The following is a 21920-nucleotide window of genomic DNA, read 5'->3' on the forward strand; positions in this document are numbered from 1 at the left end:
GGTGACAGGGGATGGATCATTTGATGATTAATTGTCCTGTTCACTCCCTCTGGGGCACCTGGCATTGGCCACTGTCAGAAAACAGGATACTGGGCTAGATGGACCTTTGGTCTGACCCAGTACAGCTGTTCTTATGAGTCTAACTATGAGTTAAATTGAAGGGGAGAGTAGGCATGAGTTGTGATGGTTTGGTTGAGTGGGGGAAGGAAAGAAACTTTGGCAGATTAAGACTCAGTTACAGTGAACATCACAGGAGACTACCTTTGGGAATTCATGATAATGCCACTCAGATAGACAGCAATCGAGGGTGTACAGATAGAGACCCCTTTGACAATCTGATTGATTAGAATAAAAAATTTATTTTGATTCTCACTGAATTGAAAAATTCAACAATAAATAAAATGTCGAAGTATGAGTGACTCAGACTCCCTTCAATCAGACAGAGACTGATGAGAATAATCAACGTGTTTCAAGGAAAGAGAACTGGGAAGAAGCATCTGGAGAGCAAAAAAAAAAAAAAAAAGAAAAGCTCAAGAAATTCATTTTGGTTAAAAACAAACCATGAAATCAAGAAGTGCATTGGAGATTGTGCATTGGTAGCAAATGCAGTTCAAGATTTATTGTTATAGTTTTTTTTTTTTTAAAGTTCTCAGTTCCTAGCAGGACGACAGTTGAAAATACTGGCAGCAGGAATGGAATTCTCCAGTGTCCTCTTTTGCTGCCTCCTCACTTACAAACCAGTTGGATGATCAGAGCAAACTGGAAGTTAGATAACCAGATCCCATTGATTTTCAATTGGGAGTTTGACCCCAAACTGCCAACTTCTATTACAAGCCAATGGCAGTTTGGTGCCGAACTGCCAGAAGCCCCTTTGAAAGTCTCTCCTAGATATGACTTAAATAGAAATTTATCAGCAAACTTTCTCATTTACAAAAGAAATGCAAAAATAGCATTCATGTTGTACACATGTCTGCAAAACCCAGCCACCAAAGCACAGGCTGAAAAGATTACACTGCTGTTAAATCAAATTCTCAGAGTATTTTTTTAAAATCAACCATTTTGAGGGAAACAGGGTAGTTTGTCACCTGCCTGGTAAACACTGAATTATAATAATCATTAAAAAGTGGTAATATTAAAAATATGATTCCGGTGGATATTGTTCATTCTTCTACAAAGTGATTTTAGAAGAGAAAATAAGTTTTGTTACAACTGCAGAATCATGCCCTTATCCTGGAAACATGCATGAGAGTGGCTCTTTTGGCCATCTTTCTAGGACAGCAGCTCTCAATATCGGGGTTATTAACAGGTGTCAGGTTTCGAGAACTCTAATCTTCCCCTATTGCTAAACGGAGGGTGTCATGGGTAAATGGATGGAGAGTCGTGGATGTGTGTGTGGGGTGTCCTGTTATGGAAAAGGTTGGCAGCTACTGTGAAAATGAAGTGTGTGAAGCTTGTCCTTCATGTTCTGTGAATCCAGCTGGCATGTGTAAAGTTACTCACACTGGCAAGTGGTTGGAGGATGGAGGTCATAAATAGAGAGAATTGGACTGATCTTGCCATGGCATTATAAATCTGAATGTACACACTCAGAAAAACCAGACATGGCAAAAAAATGTGGGGCTGAAATCCTGGCCTTAAAATCATAGACTATCAGGATTGAAAGGGACCTCAGGAGGTCATCTAATCCAACCCCCTGCTCAAAGCAGGACCAATCCCCAAATAAATCATCCCAGCCAGGGCTTTGTCAAGCGTGACCTTAAAAACCTCTAAGGATGGAGAATCCACCACCTCCCTAGGTAACTCATTCCAGTGCTTCACCACCCTCCTAGTGAAATAGCTTTTCCTAATATTCAACCGAAACCTTATTGAAGTCAATGGCAAAACTCCATTGACTTCAGTGGGGCCAGGCTTTCACCTATGGTACTGACATAGTGGTAACTAAAACAGATGCTGCCACCAAATTGGCTAATGAATGAACATGCTATTTCTTAGTTAGCTGGTATGTGTGTGTGTTTAATTACCACAGATTCCAATCACCACAATAAAACAAACAAACAAAAAACAAACAAATAAGAAAAATATCAAACCAGCAGCTCTTTCATGATCTGCTCCAGAGCCCACTGAAGTTCACTGGAAAGACAAGCACTGGCTTCCCTGGGTATCGGATATGGTTCATAGATTCCTTGAATCCCATCTTCATGATATTATGAAGCAAGTGCTACCGTCCTCAAATCACCCTCCCCTCCCGATTTCATACTTTAACTCATGTTTAAAATATCAATGAACAACAGAAATGAAGGTCAAATAGATTTTAGAAAGAATCTGTGTAGACAAAATCTCCAATACAACATTTCTTATTCACCCCTTGCTGCATAGAAGTAATAATGTTAATATATACAGTTCTCTAAAGATACAAATCTTTCCGAGGTCTGGATCATACCATAGAATCAATACATAGAGGATATGCCCTGGAAGATGCTCATGCAGTTCTGTTCACTTTTATAGCTCCCATCCTGATACTTTCACTTAAATACATTTAAATAGATATCACCTTCTAAGTTGTAAAAAATAGAATAAAAAATGTCCTATCAATTTTTGGATTTTTTTCTCCTTTTTTTTTTTTTTTTTAAAAGGTAAAAGTTACCTTTAAAAACTACCCTTGGTTTTTTTCCCCTCATCAAGTAGAATACAGGAAGTGTTATTATTTGTTTAGAATACAAAATGATACCATGTAAAGACTAAGCTTTGGTTAATTTTTTTTCCTATAAAAATTTTAATTTAGGGATTTTCGTCTTTAAAAAAAATTACATCTGTTGCACAAATATAAAAGGCACATGTAAACCACTGAAAGAAAAAAATGTCCACTGCTCTACCTTGAATGGATTCAATAAAAATTAGCATTCAGAGTATCTATCAAAAATAAAATAAAATACAATTATATTTAAAGAAACCCAAACCAACCAGTGGCTGAAAAGGCCAATTTTTGCTAGCATTTTCAATCACAAACTTATTTTGTTTTTCTTCGTCTCATTATGGCTGTGTAGGATGCTACATTAAAATATGCAGTTAACTGGAGATGAAGGATATGATCCAGAATTTCTCGATGTGGATTGATACATTGCCAGAAGTAGCCATTACACCTTGCGAATCAGGTACATCACCTTTGTCCATAATATAATGCAGAACCAGAAATGAGACAGTGAAGGGAAGAGATGGTTTAAAGAAAAGATCAACAGCAGAATAAGTGAACGTGTTCTTTTGAGGTAATCCTTACTACAGTGTTCACAGCCAGCCATGTTGGTGGGACATTCAGGAAGCTGCTTTCACCTCTCCTCTTCAGGGCATTCCTGCCTTATGCAAGGAAAGCACACACACATACAGTAATTCCTAGAAAATGATCTCCTAGTTTACCCTAACAGCAAGAGGCACATCTCTCCCAGTATTTCAAGACTGAATAATTCCATACATCCTCTATGATTCCACACATCATTTATTCCCCACAACTGATGATTAGGTCCCCAATATCTCAATTCTCAAATTAGGAAATCAAGTGCAGTATGGAACCAATACTGCATGCTACTTTCATTCAATGATTGTCACATCAGTGAGAGACCCTTCCTCAGCTGCAGAGTCTCATATTCAAATATGGTCAGCTCCCAAGATCATCTTCGATAAGCCACTTCAAACACTTCACTAACTGACCCCTGCTGGAAATTGCAGCCACAAATCACTGCCTATGGTAAGGGTCATCTGCCCTTGAAAAAACGGATTTTGTCAATAGAGGCAAGAGTCAAAGTGATATTGGACTCGAAATCCCCATCATGGACCATGGTTTTCCGAAAAGCCCCCCCGCCAGCGTTGTTTTCCCAGTAATGATGCCAGTTGCCATTGCTGTCTGCTCCAAAACCGTACACATCCACCTAACAAGAAAGAGAATGAAAAATGTTACATCCTGAAAAGACTTTGCCTTTGGCTTGGTGTGTTCTTAATTGACATTTTGAGGAAACTGGTGATTCTCAACATTTTCTGCACTGCTCTTATTTATTGCTGATATTGTGGTAGCTCCTAGGCACATCAGTCATGGACCAGGCCCCAGTTGTGCTAGGTTCTGAACAAACAGGAAAAAAAAGACAGTCCCTGCCCCAAAGAGCTTTCAATCTAAGGAAATCATACTGGGACCTCGTTTTCCATACCAGAGTCCTCCTGGAACCCCTCTTCACCTAGCCAGGACTTCCCTGCCACTTAGCAACATTGAAAGAACTGGGTGGTCATGACAGCCTAAAGCAGTTTTTGACCCCAGGAGTCATGAGCCCTAGGTGGAAAATCCCTTCTCTACTGAATAAAGACCTCAAAGATAGGAGAAATTCTTGGCCCCTCTCTACTATATTTAATTGGATTTTTCCAAATGACAACTCTTGTTCTAGGCACATTTAGATGCCTACCTATCCAGAGCTCCGGCTGCATGGGCATCAATAACCAAAGGTACGAGGAGTACTTTATTGGCACTATGGTCAAATCCTACAACTCCTACTCAGTCCTTAATTAAGCATTAATGCGAAGGGGAGTTAGACTGAGTGAGGACTTCAGGACTCCGACTTATAGACATTTTACCCCCAGGTAAGTGCTCTGCGCTGCACTGGTTCTGTAGCACAACAGTAATATTTCATAGTAGTTAAGGTTATTCGTCTGTGGGTTTGGATTTCCTTCATAAACATATTTCCAAGAAAGAAATATATCTTGCAAGAAAGAAACAAACAACTCCTCTGACATTTTGCAGGCTGCATCTCATCCCAGGCTAGAATTTTCAGCCCGCCGCCTCCCCAGCTGCTAGGGATAGGGGCAGAGAGAACTGAAGCCTCCTCTCCCCTTCCCCTCCCCCTGCATGGGCGGCGGGTGAACCGCTGGCCAGGGGATGCTGGCCCCCAGCTGGCCCCACTCCACTGCCCGAGGACATCCTCCCTCTTCCCCCACCTGAGCCCCACTCCTCCCTGCAACTGCCAGCCCCCAGCCTCGGCACATAGGGTGGGTGGTGCGAATTCTCCCTTGCCCCGAGCACAAGGCAGGCAGCGCGTGCCCCCCTGGTCCCTACCACAGGGCGGGCAGCCTCAGTGCCTCCAGGCTCGCCCCCACAACCGAGCGCCAGGCGGGGCCCATCAGCCACTCCAGCCCTAGCACGCTGCTTCCTTGAAGAGGAGCAATCTGCTTTGGCTGTGGCCCAGGGCAAACAGGGCTTTGGGGAGGCGCGTGGGCAGGACCATGCCAGGCTGTTTGTGGAGGCACAGCCTTCCCCAGTCTATACAATGCACTGCCCATGCTCCCTAGGCTAGAGAATTTCACCCAGTAATTCCTATAGTGCAGTGAATTGTCCCCACTGTATAAACTCCCAGGCCCAGAAAGCAAAAGGTACTAGGAAATTGGCCATCTGCCATACACAGAAGGGGCACATGGATTACATGAGATCAAGCAGGCTGAGGACCTCTTGTGTTTAATTGGACTCCTCTGAAATGCACTTCAAACCCTAATGCTTAATCATGTTTTTTTTACTTTGTTTGAAAATTCATTTATATTTGCGACTGTTTCCATGTTATCTCCGACTCACAGACACATCTTGTCTAACAGCTGAACTCCAACGCTGAAAGAAACTTGAAGTAAGAGGAAGCAAAGATGGAAAGAGGCCGATAAAGTTGAACAAATATCTAGGGCTCTCGTGTTAGCATCTGCTACCATTACAGCCCTTGACCCCAACACAGTATCAGTGCACAGTGAAGCAAGGAATGGAACAGTTTGGTCTTTACCTCATCACACAGGTGGAGTGCAAATATCACAGACAGAATGCCTGTCGAGGGGTATCTTCCATGATGCTGCAGCCAGTGGTCATAAACATATTTGATAAAAACTGGGTGATAGACCAGGATCTGTGGAGAATTGGAGAGTTGCATTCACAGTTCGTAAGAAACAGTGGTTATTCCCTAACAGGACAGTTACGGTGGGTGGGGAGAAAAATTGACCCGAGCTGAGGCTCTGGGCCTGGACTTCTATTTCTGGCTCAGCTTCAGTCTCAATGTGTGGTTCTGAGCAAGTTCCTGAATCTCTGTTTTTGTACAGCACCAATCACACCCACCTGCCTCACAGGGGAATTATGGGGCAGATTAATACGTACATAGCACATAGAGGTCCCTGGCTGGAAAGTTCCAAAGAGCAGCAAGTGTTATAGCTCCTGGTTCTATGCATTGCCCCAAATCCTTCCCTCAGAGCAGAGTCTCAGCAGAGATGTGCTTGGAAACTCCTCAAGAGCATCATCCCCCATTCCCGGGCTGCACTGGCAGACTCAGGCCTAGAACAGTCCCTGGACAGTCCGTTCTGTTCCCCTTCCCTGTGGGATCGCTCCCTATTCAGAGCGGGGTAGAAAGGCAACATCCACTCCTCACACCTCCATCATCTGCAATGCTGGCTAAGGCTAGAGTTTTCCATTCCAGCCCCGCTTGGCACTCCCATGCCGAGTTTGTGATGAGAAGGGCAGCAAGGTATCTGATTAGCTTCAGGTTTGCCTTTTTACAGCGAGTCAGGGGTTAATTGTGGATATCTCTGTGTAATATGTTTTCACTGGGTGTTTTACAGTTTCCAGAGTGAGGGAGGAAGCCCATTTCTACACTGATGCTCTGAGGTGCTGCTGTTCTTTCTGCCAGGACATACCACACAGCCTCAGCCCAGGCTTAATCTGCTTCAGCACCCTTTGTCATTCCTTTCTTGAAACCCTCACTGCCTTGCTGGAGAAATCATGTCACTTCCTTCCCAACTCCACGCCATGTTCTTGGAGGATGCAACTCTGAACAGGGCTATTGGGGCTAGGCAATGCCAAGGTGCTGGATGGCTTGGCACATCAATTAAAAGCCATTTGGGATGACTTCTGACTTTGCCAGCTATGCCCAGGGCCTGTGTTCTATAATAATGGTAGCTTAACACCTTCTGTTAGACCATCTCAAAAGAGCTTTACAGATGTGAGGGTTCATTAATGACAGATAGGTACCTACTGTATCATTATTTCCCCCTCGTTTACAGCAGGAGAATGGAGGCAGAGGGATTTGCCTTAGATCACACCTGAAGTCTGTGGCAGCTCCCAGGTCTCCTGACTCATAGTGCTTTAACCACTAGATTATCCTTCCCGGCATGTTTCTTAAGGTGTGCCCTACATTTTAGCAGTGACGGGACCATGAATAATTGGCATACCTAAAACAGATTCACTGTATTTTTCTGATTTAATTATGTGACAAAAAAATCAAATAGACACGTGAGATCAAATTCAAGAACCTCTAGCCTCTTCTGTCTATACTGGGGAACAGTGCCCAAGGAGGAGACAGTTCCCGGCACTGGGAAATTCAGTTTCCACCTACTCTGCAGGAAAGGAATGTTTGTTACAAACCCCCATCCATTCCCTTAGGGCAGCTGGAATTTCAAGGCTCCAAGACTGTACTTGTAGTTTTAGGGAGTTTCAGAAGTGCCTAAGGGGTTTAGGGGCACAAGTTCTATTCACGTCAATGGCACTTGTGCTCCTCAACTGCTTTAGTGCATCCGAAAGTCTCCTGCTTAAAGGACTCCAAAGGCTAGCAATGGCTATCTGAAAATAATGGTTTGATTCTCTCCCTGCCTTTAATTACTCCCCACAACCCATTGTATGCTACCCAAGCTTTTCTGTAATGGATTTGGAACACACAATACCAGACTAAATCAATGATCTGTGGGGGCTGGAATCCTCCTCCAGCAGTAGTCCTAAGTCAGAGGCAGGTGAAACGACCCATTGTTCACCTGTGAAATCATACAGTATTCAAGGTATGCCCTGAAGCATGAAACATCTGTTTGACCTCTTTATGGTAAGTGAATTCCCCAGGCTGACTATGCTCTGTAGGCCTGATCCAATAGCCATTGAAATCATTAGGAGTTTTTCATTAACTTCATCCTCTGATTTGTTTAAAGTTTACCTGTCTTCCTCTTGTGTGTACAAAGAAAGAGTTCCCTAGAACAGCAGTTCTCAATGGGGTGGGGGCGAGGAGGGGGAGCTCTCCTGGGGAGGCATACCAAATTTTCTGGGGTGGAAGGCAGCGATCTTTCCTACTCACTCACAGGGTTGCAATGCCACTGCCTGAAATTTTGCCTCTCTGCCCTTCTGTCATGGTGGAGGGGCAGCTGGGCCAAATTTCACTGAGTAGCACTGCAAACTGGATCACAGAGTCCCAACCCTGACTAGCAATGCTGAAATCGAGAAATACTGCCTGAAAACTTTGTGAATAATAAGGTAAGTGCTTTAGACAGGTTTCCTGGCCTATGCACTGTTAGACTGCCAACTCAAACAACTGATTTATTTAAAGCAGAATCCCCTTCATTGGAATCAACATATTAAATGACCCCAGTTCCATTTAGAGCACACTGGAAAGTCTCATTGTATAAGACAGAGGCTTCAAGCTGGGGGGAGTGATGGAAGAAGGATTGAGAACGCCTGTCCTAGAAAATGAGATTCATCCCTTGAGTTCAAGCAATTTAATTTAAAAAAAAAATAGCATGCACAATTGCTGATGGAAAACTAAACACTGTGTATCTTGTTCACCATTTAAAGTGGTTCTGTTCTAAGACTTTAGTCTATGTCAAACAGAAACATAGAAATTGTTGCACAGGATCAGACCAATAGGCCAGATGGTTCTGATCAGTATCAGAGGAAGCTATAAACCTTCTTAATGGGCAGAAATGGTTAAGTGCTGAACCACAAGCCTGTAAATTTTTAGCCCAGCTAAAAATGTAACTGTGGGTATTTTTATTACTTGCGTAATTATTTGCATACTTCTTTGGATTCTCTCAAGCTATTTGTTCCAAGAGTATCTTGTGGCAGGAATTTCTGCAGGATGATTAACAGAATAATCAAACAGAAAAACAAACAGACACAACTCACCTTGTCTCTTTTCACTTTGATTTTACGGGGAACTGGAGCATATGTGCTGTTAAAGAAAAAAATACCCAGATTAGTAAAAGCCAAATGAAAGGTATATTTTAAAGCTAAAAAAAAAAGTATATTGTTAAAAAAATATATCAGGAAGAGGTTAAAATAAGAATAATGGTGATTGAAAATAATAAATATAACAAATTCATGGAAAATATGCGACCATTTCAACATCTCATTGAAAAATGACCACGCAGAAATGAATCACACCTTAACTGGGGAGTTTTGTTTCAGCCTAATGCATGGCTTGCATACATTTCACCACTAGGGGGAGACTCACTCCCTCTTAATCGTTCTGGATAGCATTCATTACTTTCAGCGGATGCCTGCAGTTATTACTAATGGAAAGTCAGTTACCGCCCACACCACCACTCACAGTATCTGGCCCCATCCCACATGCCCTCAGAACACTGTCCCACCCCTCTCAAACAGCTGGGAAGAATCAGAAGTTGCCAGCAGCTGCTAATGTAAAGTTTTTGGTGGCTGGATCTAAACAGTTGTGCTTGCAAGTCCCTGGGCTTGGTGAAGGCCAGAGTCCTGTGTTCAGAAAGAAAAGCCTGATTTCCTCTACATCCCAGGCACAAGCCATTCTGGCATAATACTACTAGTCACATGTGTGCAGGGATCCTACAACACACACATGTAAAGTGTCCGCATGTTTTCTTGAAGAAAGAGCAAACTGGAGCACTGGTTTCATGTTGTTCAGAATGCACCTTAAACTATGCTCAATCCTTGCCTTAAAACATAACAAGACAGAGCTTACCCTCTGAACAAACCACCAAGGAGGGAAGATTCCTATTGGTTGGATCTAAATGTTTAGAGTTTATTTTTAACTCTTTTTTATTATTAGGTATATTTTTAACTCCTTCCTACTTTTAACTCATGCCTATATTAATCTGCTTATCTAGCCCTTCTCTATTATCCTTTGTTACTGTTTCTTACGTCTGGGTTATCCTTAAAACTTAGGTCAACACAGCTTCGGCGTTCAGGGGCGTGAAAAATCCAGTGCCTCCCGTTGCTTGGGGAGGTGCTTCTCCTACCATTATGGAAACATCCCTTCCATTGGCGTAGGCTGCACTCTCCCTATGGAGTTATGCTGATATAGTTATGGTGCCGTAACTATCTCTGCTATAGTCCCTGTAGCATAGACAGTTACTAGCGTTAACAGAGGAAGTCTTGGTGGTTTTAGGTCATATTCGGGACTGCGAAGGCAAGAGCGCTCCCTTGCTGGGAGTTGCAAGAGTCAGCAGGTGAATGAGTGAGGGGAACGAAGAGAATGGACTTTGGGAGACATGGCAGATTAACAGGCATGAACTAGTGATCGTCAAATGTTCCTGCATTCCGAGGGCCTCTCACCTACTCCAGATCTTGCACGGCCAGGTGAATATATACACCCTGACAGAAAGAAAAGCGAGAGCACCTAAAGTCCAGATGGGAGAGAGACAAATCACGACTAAGGTAGGAATCACTGAGGGAGGGCACAAGCTGGGCTTGAAGGAGAGAGCGTTCAAATTGAATAGGGGGCTTTTTCAGGCCCAGTGTGACTGGCCTGTAGCAAAGCCTTCGGGCTGAGCCACACAAGCTAGTAGGCATAAAATAATCTGAGGGAGGAATGAGGAATGGAATCAGGAGGCAGCAGGGGTCCAGTTACACCTGCTGAGACACAAAAAGTGCTGCCCTGACAATCCGACAGTGGGGCCTGAGCTGGGGCCAGGCCTGTTGAAACAAAGCCACGTGGGCTGCTTACCACTGATTCTCTTTACCAGATTTTTCATCAAGTGGCACAGTGGCTGCACAGAAGCCTCTTGTGTCCAGACTTGTGCTCAGTTTGACTGGCAGCTCAGGGAGATTGATACCCACTATGCTGCAGCCAGCCCCTATGTATAGGCAGCTTGGCAAGGGCGGGCCTTGCAGTCTGCCTGCGAAGCAGGGCCCCGTCTGTTTTAAAACACAACCAAAGGCACCGCCAGTTGCTGCCTTTGTTTGGTTTATTATTCCATAAGTGCTTGTTTGGCTGATGATGTTCTGCAAAGCGCTGGGATATGTTCTATGAATGAACAAACAATAAATGATTTACTCCTGCCTCAAAGCCTATTATTTAACGAGCCAGATCAGAGGATTCCATTGTGTTTTATAATAATCAGTACAAAGCTGCAGATAGAAGGCCAGACTGTGAACTCCGTCACTCCGGTGTAAATCGAGAGTAATGCTAGTGACTTGACTCCACTGATTTGAAAAGGTGTAACTAAGAACCTGATCTAAATTATTTGAAAGATTTCTGTTGACTTCCATAGGCTCTGGTTCAGGACTTCAGAGCAGAATTTCTCACAGATTGTTATCATTCATAGAGTTATTGGGGGGGGGGGGAGGAAGAGGGAAATGAACCTGAGAAAAAAGTCAAAGATGGGTTTGTTCTGCCTCTTTTCAAAATGTACCAATTTTTTGGTTTTCAACTATTTTCTGGAGTTTTTAATTGCATGTTTAATTAATTAATTTGCTTAAACCAATCACAATTTTCAAAAGCGACGTTCTCCACCCCTCACCTTTGTTGAAAAAGATTTTCCAATTTTGAAAATTTTGGATTTTCAAAATCCCCACCACGTGACATCGTCTCCCAAGCAGGAGTGGGATTAGGAAAAAAATATATATAAAACAGGAAGCTGCGAAAACTCATTTTTGGAAAAAGGCCAGATTTTGGACTTTTTTTAGAAATAGATTTCCTCAGCAACATTTCAAACAGCTCTGATCATCAGTGGGTGAATATATTCATGTAAATCTCCACTTTTCCTCTCTGCTTTAGGCACTGCGGTTGAGCAAAGGGCTAAAACATTTCAAAACACTTTTCCCAGAAGTGAAATAGTTTGACATAGACTTGCTCTCTGCGTGTACAGCGACATCATCAATGATGGGTGCTATGGGGCAAACACCCTAAGTCCTGATTTATAACCAGGATATAACTTCCTACTTAAGAAAAATGTAAAGTGCACAGTTCCATAGATAGAATAACCCATGCCCAGGGATGGGCCAGTGTATGCTAATTGATGAGCAAAAGAAAAGCCGGTTTTATTTATATTCATAGTTCAGTGTTGACAAAGAACAGTCACTTAAGTACAGTTAAACTGCCACCTTAAAGACTGCTTGTGACGTGACACATTTTTACTACAAGTTAATGTGTGATGAATCATAGCTAAGGCACCAAAGTGGAACATGAAGCAGGATGCTTTAACCACAAGCTTCTTTCATGCGTCAGCTTTCAACAAGGGCTTGTCTACACTGCAAAGTTGTCGACAAAACTTCTGTCTTTCACAGATACTTAAAAAAGCTCCCCCATGAAAGACAAAAGTTTTGCCGATGCAAGTGGCAGTGTGAATGCGGCTTTTTCGGCAGGAGCGCTCTCCTGCCGACATAGCTAATGCTGCTCGTGGGGCTGGAAGTATTTTGTCGGCAAAAGTGAAGACAGAGAGTGTGTACACAGGCTGACTTTTAGCAACAAGGCTTGTCGCTAAAAGCTGTGTAGACAAGCCCCAACTAACTGTTGATCCAGTGACGAATTTCCCCCTCCACCCAGGGTTAGCTCAGTAGATGTTCACAGGCAGCCCTTTACCAAGCTCAACTGCAGCGGTCATCAAGTGGATGGGGAGGGTGAGAAGTAGCTGCTGGAGCAGTGGGGGTGAACACAAAGTTCTGGTCTAGCTTTCCCCACCTGGCATCTCTTCCTCTCCATTTGTTTATCAAACGAAGAAGAAAGAACACAGATCTTTTAGCAGGACCTGGCCCTCACCAGCTCATGGCCATAGGCTAGATGCACTGTTCATACTTCCTGGGTCCACACATCTAATCCTGACTCTCTCCTCATAGTTAGTCTCATCTGTTGAGCTCAGCAGATACAATCCTGTTCCCGTCTCCACAGGACTGATCCCAGAATATCCCCTTCTGTTTCATCTCCAATCCCCCTCACAGGAGAGTCCCAGCACGTGAAAGGGAGACCTGCCCCTCTCAGTGTTCCTGTGTTGTCTTCTGAAGGCCCATGTACACAGCTACTCTAGAGCCTCTGCTTGCTGCCTCTCTGCAGCCTGGCCAAGCGATGGTATAAACCCTAAGCCTTTTATCTATCCCCCGGGGCTTTCCTGCAGTGGACTCAACTGGAGCTTTGTTCCTCTGGGTCTCCTCCAGAATGCTCAGGTCCTACTCAGCATGTGACTTACAGGGCCTGCTCCCAAGTGACCCACATCCAGCTGAGCCACCTGTGGGGTTAGAGCCCCTCCTGGCAGACGGCAGCAGGGGAGTCAGGGACCGAAGCAGTCCATCCTCTCTTGCTTAAGCTACACCATGAGTTTAGCCCACAGGTGCAAGTCTGCTCTGACAGCACCATGACACGGCATCTTTGCCTACCCACATCTGGTCACTAGTCTCCTTGGGCAGCAGGTTTCTTTCTGAGCTATGAGGAGCAGGTCCCTTGTTCACCAGTGGTTCTGAGCCCTTGTTCACCAGTGGTTCTGAGCCCTTCTCCTCTGTTCTGTTTATTTAACCTCTGGAATCTGCCTGAGTCACACAGCTGGAGACAGATTAGAGAAATTCTGTGCAGAGTCAAGACCGCTCCTCTTTGCCACTCCCTGGGACTAACTTCTTGGTCCTCCAGCTGTCAGCCACAGATCTAGCAAAACAATTTGCTATATATGTAGACTCTGATATAGGATGATGTCAGACTGTTTCAGAATGGGAGACAATACCCCACCAGGAAATGAAATCACACAAGAAATCTAACACTGGGTATGCTTTATGTGGTGGGGGAAGGGAAGGAAGGAGAGGACAGAACTGAGGGGTTGGGAGTTGGAGGAAGAGAGAGAGACTGTGAAGAAGCTCCCCCTTTTATAATTACTCTGACATTCCCTCATTATTATTGCTGAACTTTTCAAATACAGTGATACTTGGGATATAACCTCATCTCTGATAGATGCATGCAAATCTATTCTGAACTCTACAAGCACTAAACCAAATTAATCCTCCCCAGACTCCTGTGGAGGAAGTAGACTACTTAGGAGATCACTGTCCTTGTTTTACAGATGGGGAAAACTGAGGCAGACCAATTAAATGACTTGACCAAATGAGCTCATTAGGTACTAGGTAGCTTTGGTTCTTTTTCTGTCTCTGGTGTTCATGTGCCGTGTGACCTTGATGAAGTCCCCGTCTCTCTATGCCTCAGTTTCCTCATGTGTAAAATGGAGATAATAATGAGTGCAGAAGTGCTTAGCAGGACGGATCACACAGTACATGAGCCTCGCAGATAGGATTAGGAGCCAGATGCACCTTGTGAGCTCCATGCAGGAAGAATGGATAATGAAAGACCCACTGGAGGTCCCTCCAACCAGCCAGTTCTATCTTCAGCTATGACCCATAGAAGCCTTGTGTATCTGATGGCTAAAAAATACAGTTTCCACTAATTTCCTCCCCAAACTCCACCTGAGAGGCTAGAGGTGAGCAGCCAGAATGAGTCATTGTCCCAGAAACCAGGTCAGGAAGCAAGAAATCAAAGTGGAAACTGGCTAGGACACTGGTGATTTAGAGCAGCAGCAAACATTCTCTACCATTTTTCCAGTTTTGCTGTGCACGGGGACAAGGAGGAGTCTGCTCTGAACACCAAACAATGTGCCCAAAAGTCAAACTGTTACAAGAAAACAAACACAGCAGGGCCAAATTCTGCTCCTGAGTGTGCCTGCAGAACTGGAATCCCCTGATGCACAGGTAGAGGTGGCATTTAGATCCATGCTGGGCTTTTGGCCTCGTCTCTCTTGTGCTGTGGTTACACTTTGTGCTAACACACTATTGTGACCCAGAGAACCCCTCAATGCCAAAAGGCAAAGGATTCAATGCTTGGTAACAGAAACTCTCTGTCAGGTCTGACAAACTCACTACATCTAAACACAGTGCTTTCATAGCATTTATCCACAAAGGGTTGGGTAAGATGGCTAATGGAAGCTTGTATCACACTGAGTACTGTATTTAGGGGTGATATTTAAGGAGTTATGAAGATAAGTTCAGAGGCAGAGTTGGCAAACAAGTTTTCTGTTAGACAGAGGAAGTTTGTTCACCTGTCTCGGTCCATCTGAAAGTTAAGCCAAACACAATGGGATCTACATTTGCATTCCAAATCAACAAACGGCTAGGAAGTCAACACGGGAAGACATCGGAAACTAAACCCACAGGCAGCTCTCTTGTCTCTGGGGTGCACACACAACTTTACGGTATAAGACAAAAGATAAAGGATCTCTGTGTTATCCACTTACTGAGAAAACCCCTTGAAGGGCGGGGATATTCATGACAACCTGGATCCTCCTTATGAGTGACAACCAGCAGCTCTGTCAAAGACTGAATCCTTGGGAGAGAATCTACTCCAGGGGTCGGCAACCTTTCAGCAGTGCTGTGCTGAGTCTTCATTTAGTCACTCTGATTTAAGGTTTCGCGTGCCGATAATACATTTTAACATTTTTAGAAGGTCTCTTTCTATAAGTCTATAATATATAACCAAACTATTGTTGTATGTAAAGTAAATAAAGTTTTTAAAAAGTTTAAGAAGCTTCATGTAAAATTAAATTAAAATGCAGAGCCCCCCGGACCAGTGGCTAGGCTCAGGCAGTGTGAGTGCCACTGAAAATCAGCTCGTGTGCTGCCTTCGGCACCCGTGCCATAGGTTGCCTACCCCGATCTACTCTATAAACAGGAAAGGTAACCATTGGTAAGTGTAGACCTAGGTCGGCATTTTAAGTTTTGTTTTATACGTGTAATCAATTCTGCTTCCATTATTCATACCCACCACTCATTTGAATCTTTGAATCTCTGCTCTTTGTTGATAAATGTATTCTTGTTTCGATTATAAATATTTCTTAGTGCTGTGGAAGTGTGAATCCCCCATTGATTCAAACAAGCTGGGATGTATACCATTTCCTTGGGAACAGCAAACCTGGCAGTTCCTGTGAGTGTCCAATACCAGAGAGGGATGCTTCTGAGGCATTCCAGGACTAGGGTGCACCAGGCGTGAACCTGCCAGGCAAAGTAAGGGCTGGCAGAGCCCTGAGGAGAGTTCTTGAGTGACTGAAGGCTTGGTAGAGTCAGGGAGCTGATACCTAGTTACCACCAGGACTCCCTCACACTGAAGGCTAGGGGGTAACAAGGTGACTCACAATCCTGCCTTCCCTCCCAAGAAAGCATCACAATGATGACACAGCTGCTATGTCCCCCATCCAGCTTGAGCACCTGTTGGCCTCAGCTTTACTCACAAGTTTATGGTGCCTGTGGTGAGCGCGCTGACGATCCAGCGCAGGTCCAGCGTTTTGAAGGGGATCACAATCATGCTGACGTTTTCCGCCAGGTCTCGGAAGCTCTCGGGGTAAACAAAGTGGTGAGTAGTTTTGCTTCCGACGTCCGATTCAAACCCGGCGGTTGGAGCGCGATTCATTCTGCAACCCAGAAAGGAGAGAGAGAGAAAAAAAAATCAAGAGGAGAATTGGTTCCCAAACTTACTAGCTGGGGTGTGCGGAGAATATAATTTCTGGGCAGGGTCCTCATTTCCATTAAGGGCAGGGGTTCTCAAACTGGGGGTCGGGACTCCTCAGGGGGTCACAAGGCTATTACATGGGGGGTCGTGAGCTGACAGCCTCCACCCCAAACCCTGCTCTGCCTCCAGCATTTATAATAGTGTTAAATATATTAAAACATGTTTTTAATTTATAAAGGGGGGTCGCACTCAGAGGCTTCCTATGTGAAAGGGGTCACCAGTACAAAAGTCTGAGTACCACTGATTAAGCGTATGTCTGCACTGCAGTCGGAAGATGATTGAGCCCGTGTATATAGACCTGTGTTAGCTTTAATCTAGCTAGATCAAAGCCAGCTAGAGCAATGATAGCAATGAAGTCAAGGCTAGCCCTCCCACCCAGGACCCCTTCATGGCTGCTATCCTAAGGCTCCCTAAACAGCCCTGACACCATAAAAGGCCCAGAACTGCATTAGCCAGGGGTGAAGGGGCCTTAGTATAAATGGGAAGCAGGCCCTTCGTTTCTAATCCACTGAAAAATGGACGTGTACGTAAGGAATTGTAGTGTCGAGGTAAAAAGCGATCTCATTTTAAATGAAGTCATATGCAGGACTGTGTGAATCAGTACATGGAAACAGAAGGCCTCACAGTCAGGTCAAAGGGCTTTTACCAACCCAGGGCAGGACTCTGCCACCCTTCATGGCAATGACTCGTGCCTTACTCCGGGAGCAGTTCCACTGATTTCAGCAGGACCACTCACGGATTAAAATATTGTTCCGTGTGAGCCAGGAGGCACAAAGCAAGCTACTCTGAGCGGTCCGTTACAGCAGTGCAATCTGCTCGCAGTGACACTGTTGTAACCAATGCACCAGGATCAAATATTGATTGAGTGGCTCCCACAACACTCCCATGAGGAGGGCAACTCTCACCCCCATTTTACAGATGAGGAAACTGAGGCTTAAATTGGTTAAGGGACATGTCAAAAGTTGCACTGTGAGTAAATGTCAGAGCCTGGACTAAAACCCAAGTTCCCTAGCTCCCTGTCACATGCGCTAACCAATGGATCATACCATTGAGCTCCTCACACACACAAATGACAGCTCTGATATGGAGGATGTCGACCATGACATTCCATCTTTCACACTCATCCTTTACTGTTACCAAAAATAAGCCCCAAGCAAGATAAAACTCAATTGGCTTTAGGCTGTTTCACAAACTTCATAACCAACCTGGGCTCAGAGAAATGGCGGTTTGCGCCTTGAGTGAATCGGGTCTCCTGGAGGGTCTAGTAGTTTCAGTAGGAGTCTGGGGCTTGATTTGAACCCAGAACACAGCCAGACTCTGGGGTCTCAACACAAACCCACTTGGATTGAAACCATAGAAAACATCTCCATGAACTGCCACTGTTAGCCTCAGCCAGCCATTTGTAGAGCCCCCACTGTGTCCAGCAAGAGCTGTTTGCATATCTAAGGACAGAACGGGGCTCAATCTATCATTCTGATTGGAAGGGAACTCACGGTGAGCTGGGCTCTGCTCGTGCTTTGAGTTCTTCATCTTGAAAGTAGCACTTTCTGGTGGGTCCCAAGGTCGAGCTAGTGAATTACATTGTATGAATTCTGACATCAAAGTCAAAAATATCTACAGATAATTTAAAAAGTCTCTAGATCTTTCCTTTCAGGTTTTTCAGGTGGCAAATTCAGTGTTGCCATTTGTCCATAGGAGAGCTCAAGTCTTCCCAGGCCTGACTTGCATGCCTGAAAATCTAGAGCCAAATTCTGCAAGCCTTTCCCTCACATGTAGCTCCACTGAAGCCATCAGTGCTGCTGTAGCTGCAAGTCAAGAAGAGTTTGGCCTTTAGCTTATAGGACAATGGAAGCTGAATTTAGTTTATGTTCAACAACACACTGTTACCACGTCATGAGGCTGGCCTTTCTGTTGGTGCACTGGGTCAATATGTGAGAACGTCGGCTCACCGTGCGCAGGATGAATCACCATCATGCATTGATGCAACATCATGGCATGGGGATGCAAATGTCAGAATGGGGTGGGGTTTTTTTGGTTTTGTTCCTGCTAGGACAGGATGAAAAGGTGACAACTTTCCCAGCGCAAGGCTCAAGGCTAAGCTTAAAGCCGCACTGCTCATCATAGCAGGGGGTTGCTAATGTGTATGGCTCTGGTGTTGAGTAAAACTCATGAAAGCACCAGAGTAGAGATCACAGACAAGAGGACCCATTTTCAAAACCATATATAGTCTCCTCAGGGCAGGTCTTCACTACCCGCTGGATCAGCGGGTAGTGATCGATCTGTCGGGGGTTGATTTATCACATCTAGTGTAGACGCAATAAAATCAATCCCCGACTCCAGAACTCCAGCTCACGAGAGGTGGAAGCAGAGTCGACAGGGGAGCGGCAGCAGTCGACTCGCTGCCATCCTCATGGCCAGGTAGGTCGATCTAAAATACACCGACTTCAGCTACGCTATTTGCGTAGCTGAAGTTGCATATCTTAAGTTGACCTAGGGTGACCAGATGTCCCGATTTTATAGGGACAGTCCCGATATTTGGGGCTTTGTCTTATATAGGTGCTAATTACCCCCTACCCTCAGTCCTGATTTTTCACATTTGCTATCTGATCACCCCAGGTCAACCCCCTCCCCAGTGTAGACCTGGGCTCACTCCCAAGGATGTAAGCAGTAAGGTCTCAAAGGAGGGATAAACATCTGTGTGTCTTACTCCCTAGCTACCATTAAAAAAAGCCTCAGAAGCTAAAAAGGCCAGCAGCCATATCAGATTGAACTGTATCCCATAGGGTCATTAGCAACACGTTGGATAGCAGGTGGATGGAAGAACTCCCACCAGCCAGATACTTTTGGTGCAGACAATTCTATAGGCAGCACTCTTTTCTCTGAGCTAGTACCGAACCAGTGCCCCTGAATAGTGCGAGAACTCACTGTGCTGGTTGAGATTTAAACAGAGCTTCTGACCACTGTGGCTCTTAAATCCCCCATGGCATGTTTTGCAAAGATAAGGTTATTCAACCGAGATATCCAGGCTAAATTCCAATTGGGGAAGTTCCATTCTGCCTCACTAAAATGACCCCTGCAATTTCAGTTGGACAAACTGGCCATCGTTTGTTACTTTAGAGAACTAGTGAATGTGCTCACTGCAACACAACTGGTGTTGTCTAGTTGCTTCCTGTCCTACCTGGGGTTCTACTGTCCACTATAGAACAACTACTTCATTCCACTGCAAAAGTAGCTGCATGTCAGTACTGAAGTGATTTTGGGTAGAGAATACACCAGAGTAAAAGCGAGTGGAATTTGGCCTTTTATATCAGTGTAAGTTTGTAAAAATCACTTTGGGAGCCCAACTATCAGCAGTAAAAGCAAATATCACATTTATTTAAAATCTCTGGTTTTTAAATGAAGAATCAGAAACACAATTATGCAAAGTCCATCATCATTTAAAGTAGGCACAAGGCCATGTTAGGACAGTTAACACGTGGGGCCAAATTCCACCCTGGTCAAACTAGCTTAGTTATGCTAGTGGAGTGATGCTAAGGATGCATTTGGCCAGCTAGGGGCCTGATCCTGCAAGAAGCAGAGTACTTTCAACTCCCATTGTTTTCACTGGGAATTGAGGGTGTTCAGCATCAGTGCAAGATTTGCTCTTCTGTTTGGCTCAGAGAGGGTCACTAATTCCCAGTTCTGATCTTGAGAGAGAAGTAATGTACTAGTTGTTAAGGGCCCAATCCCACTCCCAGGGAAGTCAACTCAAGTACTGCCAATTAATTCAGTGGGGTTTCATTCAGGACCGAAGCACTGGATTCTGCTCTGACGTTTATCCCCCCTGCAGCCCTGTGGACTCACATGATGCAAAGCAATGCAGAAATTGGTCCTACAAATCCTGACAAATGTTAAATAACTGAGTCAATCAGGAGGTTCAGGATCCCTGAGTCTCTTCTGTACTTACCTGAGCACAAAGTCATGGGCGTCGATATCTTGGCCGTACTGAGATTGCCTAAGGTTCCCTGAGTTCCCCACGACGGCACACCTTCTGCACCGGGAGGTGTCTCTCTCCAGCAGCTGCTCCCCATCACCGGGAATGATCTCAAACAATTCCTTGATAGTGTCATTGATATTTTTAGGATTGCTCTCTCCTTGCAATTTCTGTTGGGAAGAACAGGGTCACTCAGGTCACAAACACAGAAGGCTTTTATCAAAGCAGGGTGTTGCTCACTTCTCCCTGATGCTTAGCTGTGCTCACTGACGGCACCAATGGCATTCCCTGCAAGACGTGCTGCAACAGTTCTCAGGTTTGGGGGAATCAAGTGACGGAAGCCCCTGTCCCACACATTTTAACCTGATTTTCCCCTCTTTTCACTTGCCTCCCCACCCCCTTACTCTCATCTGCCAACAGTGTGACATGTGCCAATGGCACATACCCTTCAGTTCATGCCTCCAGCACTGAATTCAGTAGGATACACTCATGCATCTGGTTTCCCACAGCCTATGCCTACCCCCGCTATAGCCCCCTGACATCCCTCTCATGCTGTGCTGAGGGCAGATCAGCACTTTTCCAGGGCATTATCTCCAGCTATGGTGGGCTGTGGAGGAGCCAGCTGGTGGCTGGGGGAGGGGGAAGCCATCATCAGTTAGAGCAGCCCCCAGAGCAACCCAGAATCCTGGGGGTACAGAGCTACCTTCCCTCTGCACCTGAGCAGCACGTGCTGACAACAGAAGCTGGCCCATCAGCTCTGCCGTTTTCTGGAGAGGTTCGTTAGTGGGTGATCTGGTGCTGTTCCCCTATTCTGAGAAGTGTAGGATTTTAGGGGTGTGTGTGGGGGGGGGACACACCATGCTAAGGTTGTTCCCCCTTTATTTGGGGCCCTGCTCAGCAAGAACTACTACCTCAGCAGCAAATAGGTGGCAGGGTATGCATGGCTGGGCCCAAAAGCACTGCTGCTGTGAAGATCCTCCAGTGCTCTCTGCCTGCTTGCAAGTGTGTGTCCCGTGCGCAGGGAGTGTGTGTGTGTGTGTGGGGGGTGCACGGGCAGGGGGAGAACAGCTGGGGCTGCAGAGGGACACTTCTGTCATTGACCTGCTATTAACCTCCGACGTAAGACTCTGGCTACTCTGTAGCCTGGGATCATGGTGGTGTATGAGAGCAGGCAGAGAGGACAAGGAGTCCTCTCCCTGCTCATCTAGGGATATGAGCTAAGTTCATGGTTCAGATTTTGACACGTTACCGTCCGCTTCCCTCAGAACTGTTCAAGTGCCAGTGTCCCATACACATATATAACTTTGCCTCTTTAATTTGCACAGCAAAATTTTACCTCCCTGTCCATACAACATTCTGAAATGAAAACCTAGACAGGGTTTCTGCATCTGCACTGGAACTGTTTACCT

At 45.0% G+C, this 21920-nt stretch overlaps 1 protein-coding gene across 3 annotated transcripts in view; it reads right to left on the reverse strand.

The window, feature by feature from the left end:
• Positions 1-339: 339 nt before the first annotated feature.
• ST3GAL1 (ST3 beta-galactoside alpha-2,3-sialyltransferase 1) overlaps positions 340-21920 on the reverse strand; it is a 126838-nt gene continuing 105257 nt past the window's right edge. For all 3 annotated transcript variants that reach the window (XM_050941171.1, XM_050941172.1, XM_050941173.1), the window contains exons 3-7: positions 20485-20681; positions 16261-16440; positions 8939-8984; positions 5796-5915; positions 340-3920 (exon numbers count right to left, since the gene is read on the reverse strand). In XM_050941171.1, coding sequence (XP_050797128.1) covers positions 3747-3920; positions 5796-5915; positions 8939-8984; positions 16261-16440; positions 20485-20681 — 717 coding nt within the window. In that variant the 3' untranslated portion in view covers positions 340-3746. The remainder of the gene's footprint in view (positions 3921-5795; positions 5916-8938; positions 8985-16260; positions 16441-20484; positions 20682-21920) is intronic.

Source organism: Gopherus flavomarginatus, chromosome 2 (genome assembly GCF_025201925.1).
Source record: "Gopherus flavomarginatus isolate rGopFla2 chromosome 2, rGopFla2.mat.asm, whole genome shotgun sequence".
NCBI classification, from domain to species: Eukaryota; Metazoa; Chordata; order Testudines; family Testudinidae; genus Gopherus; species Gopherus flavomarginatus.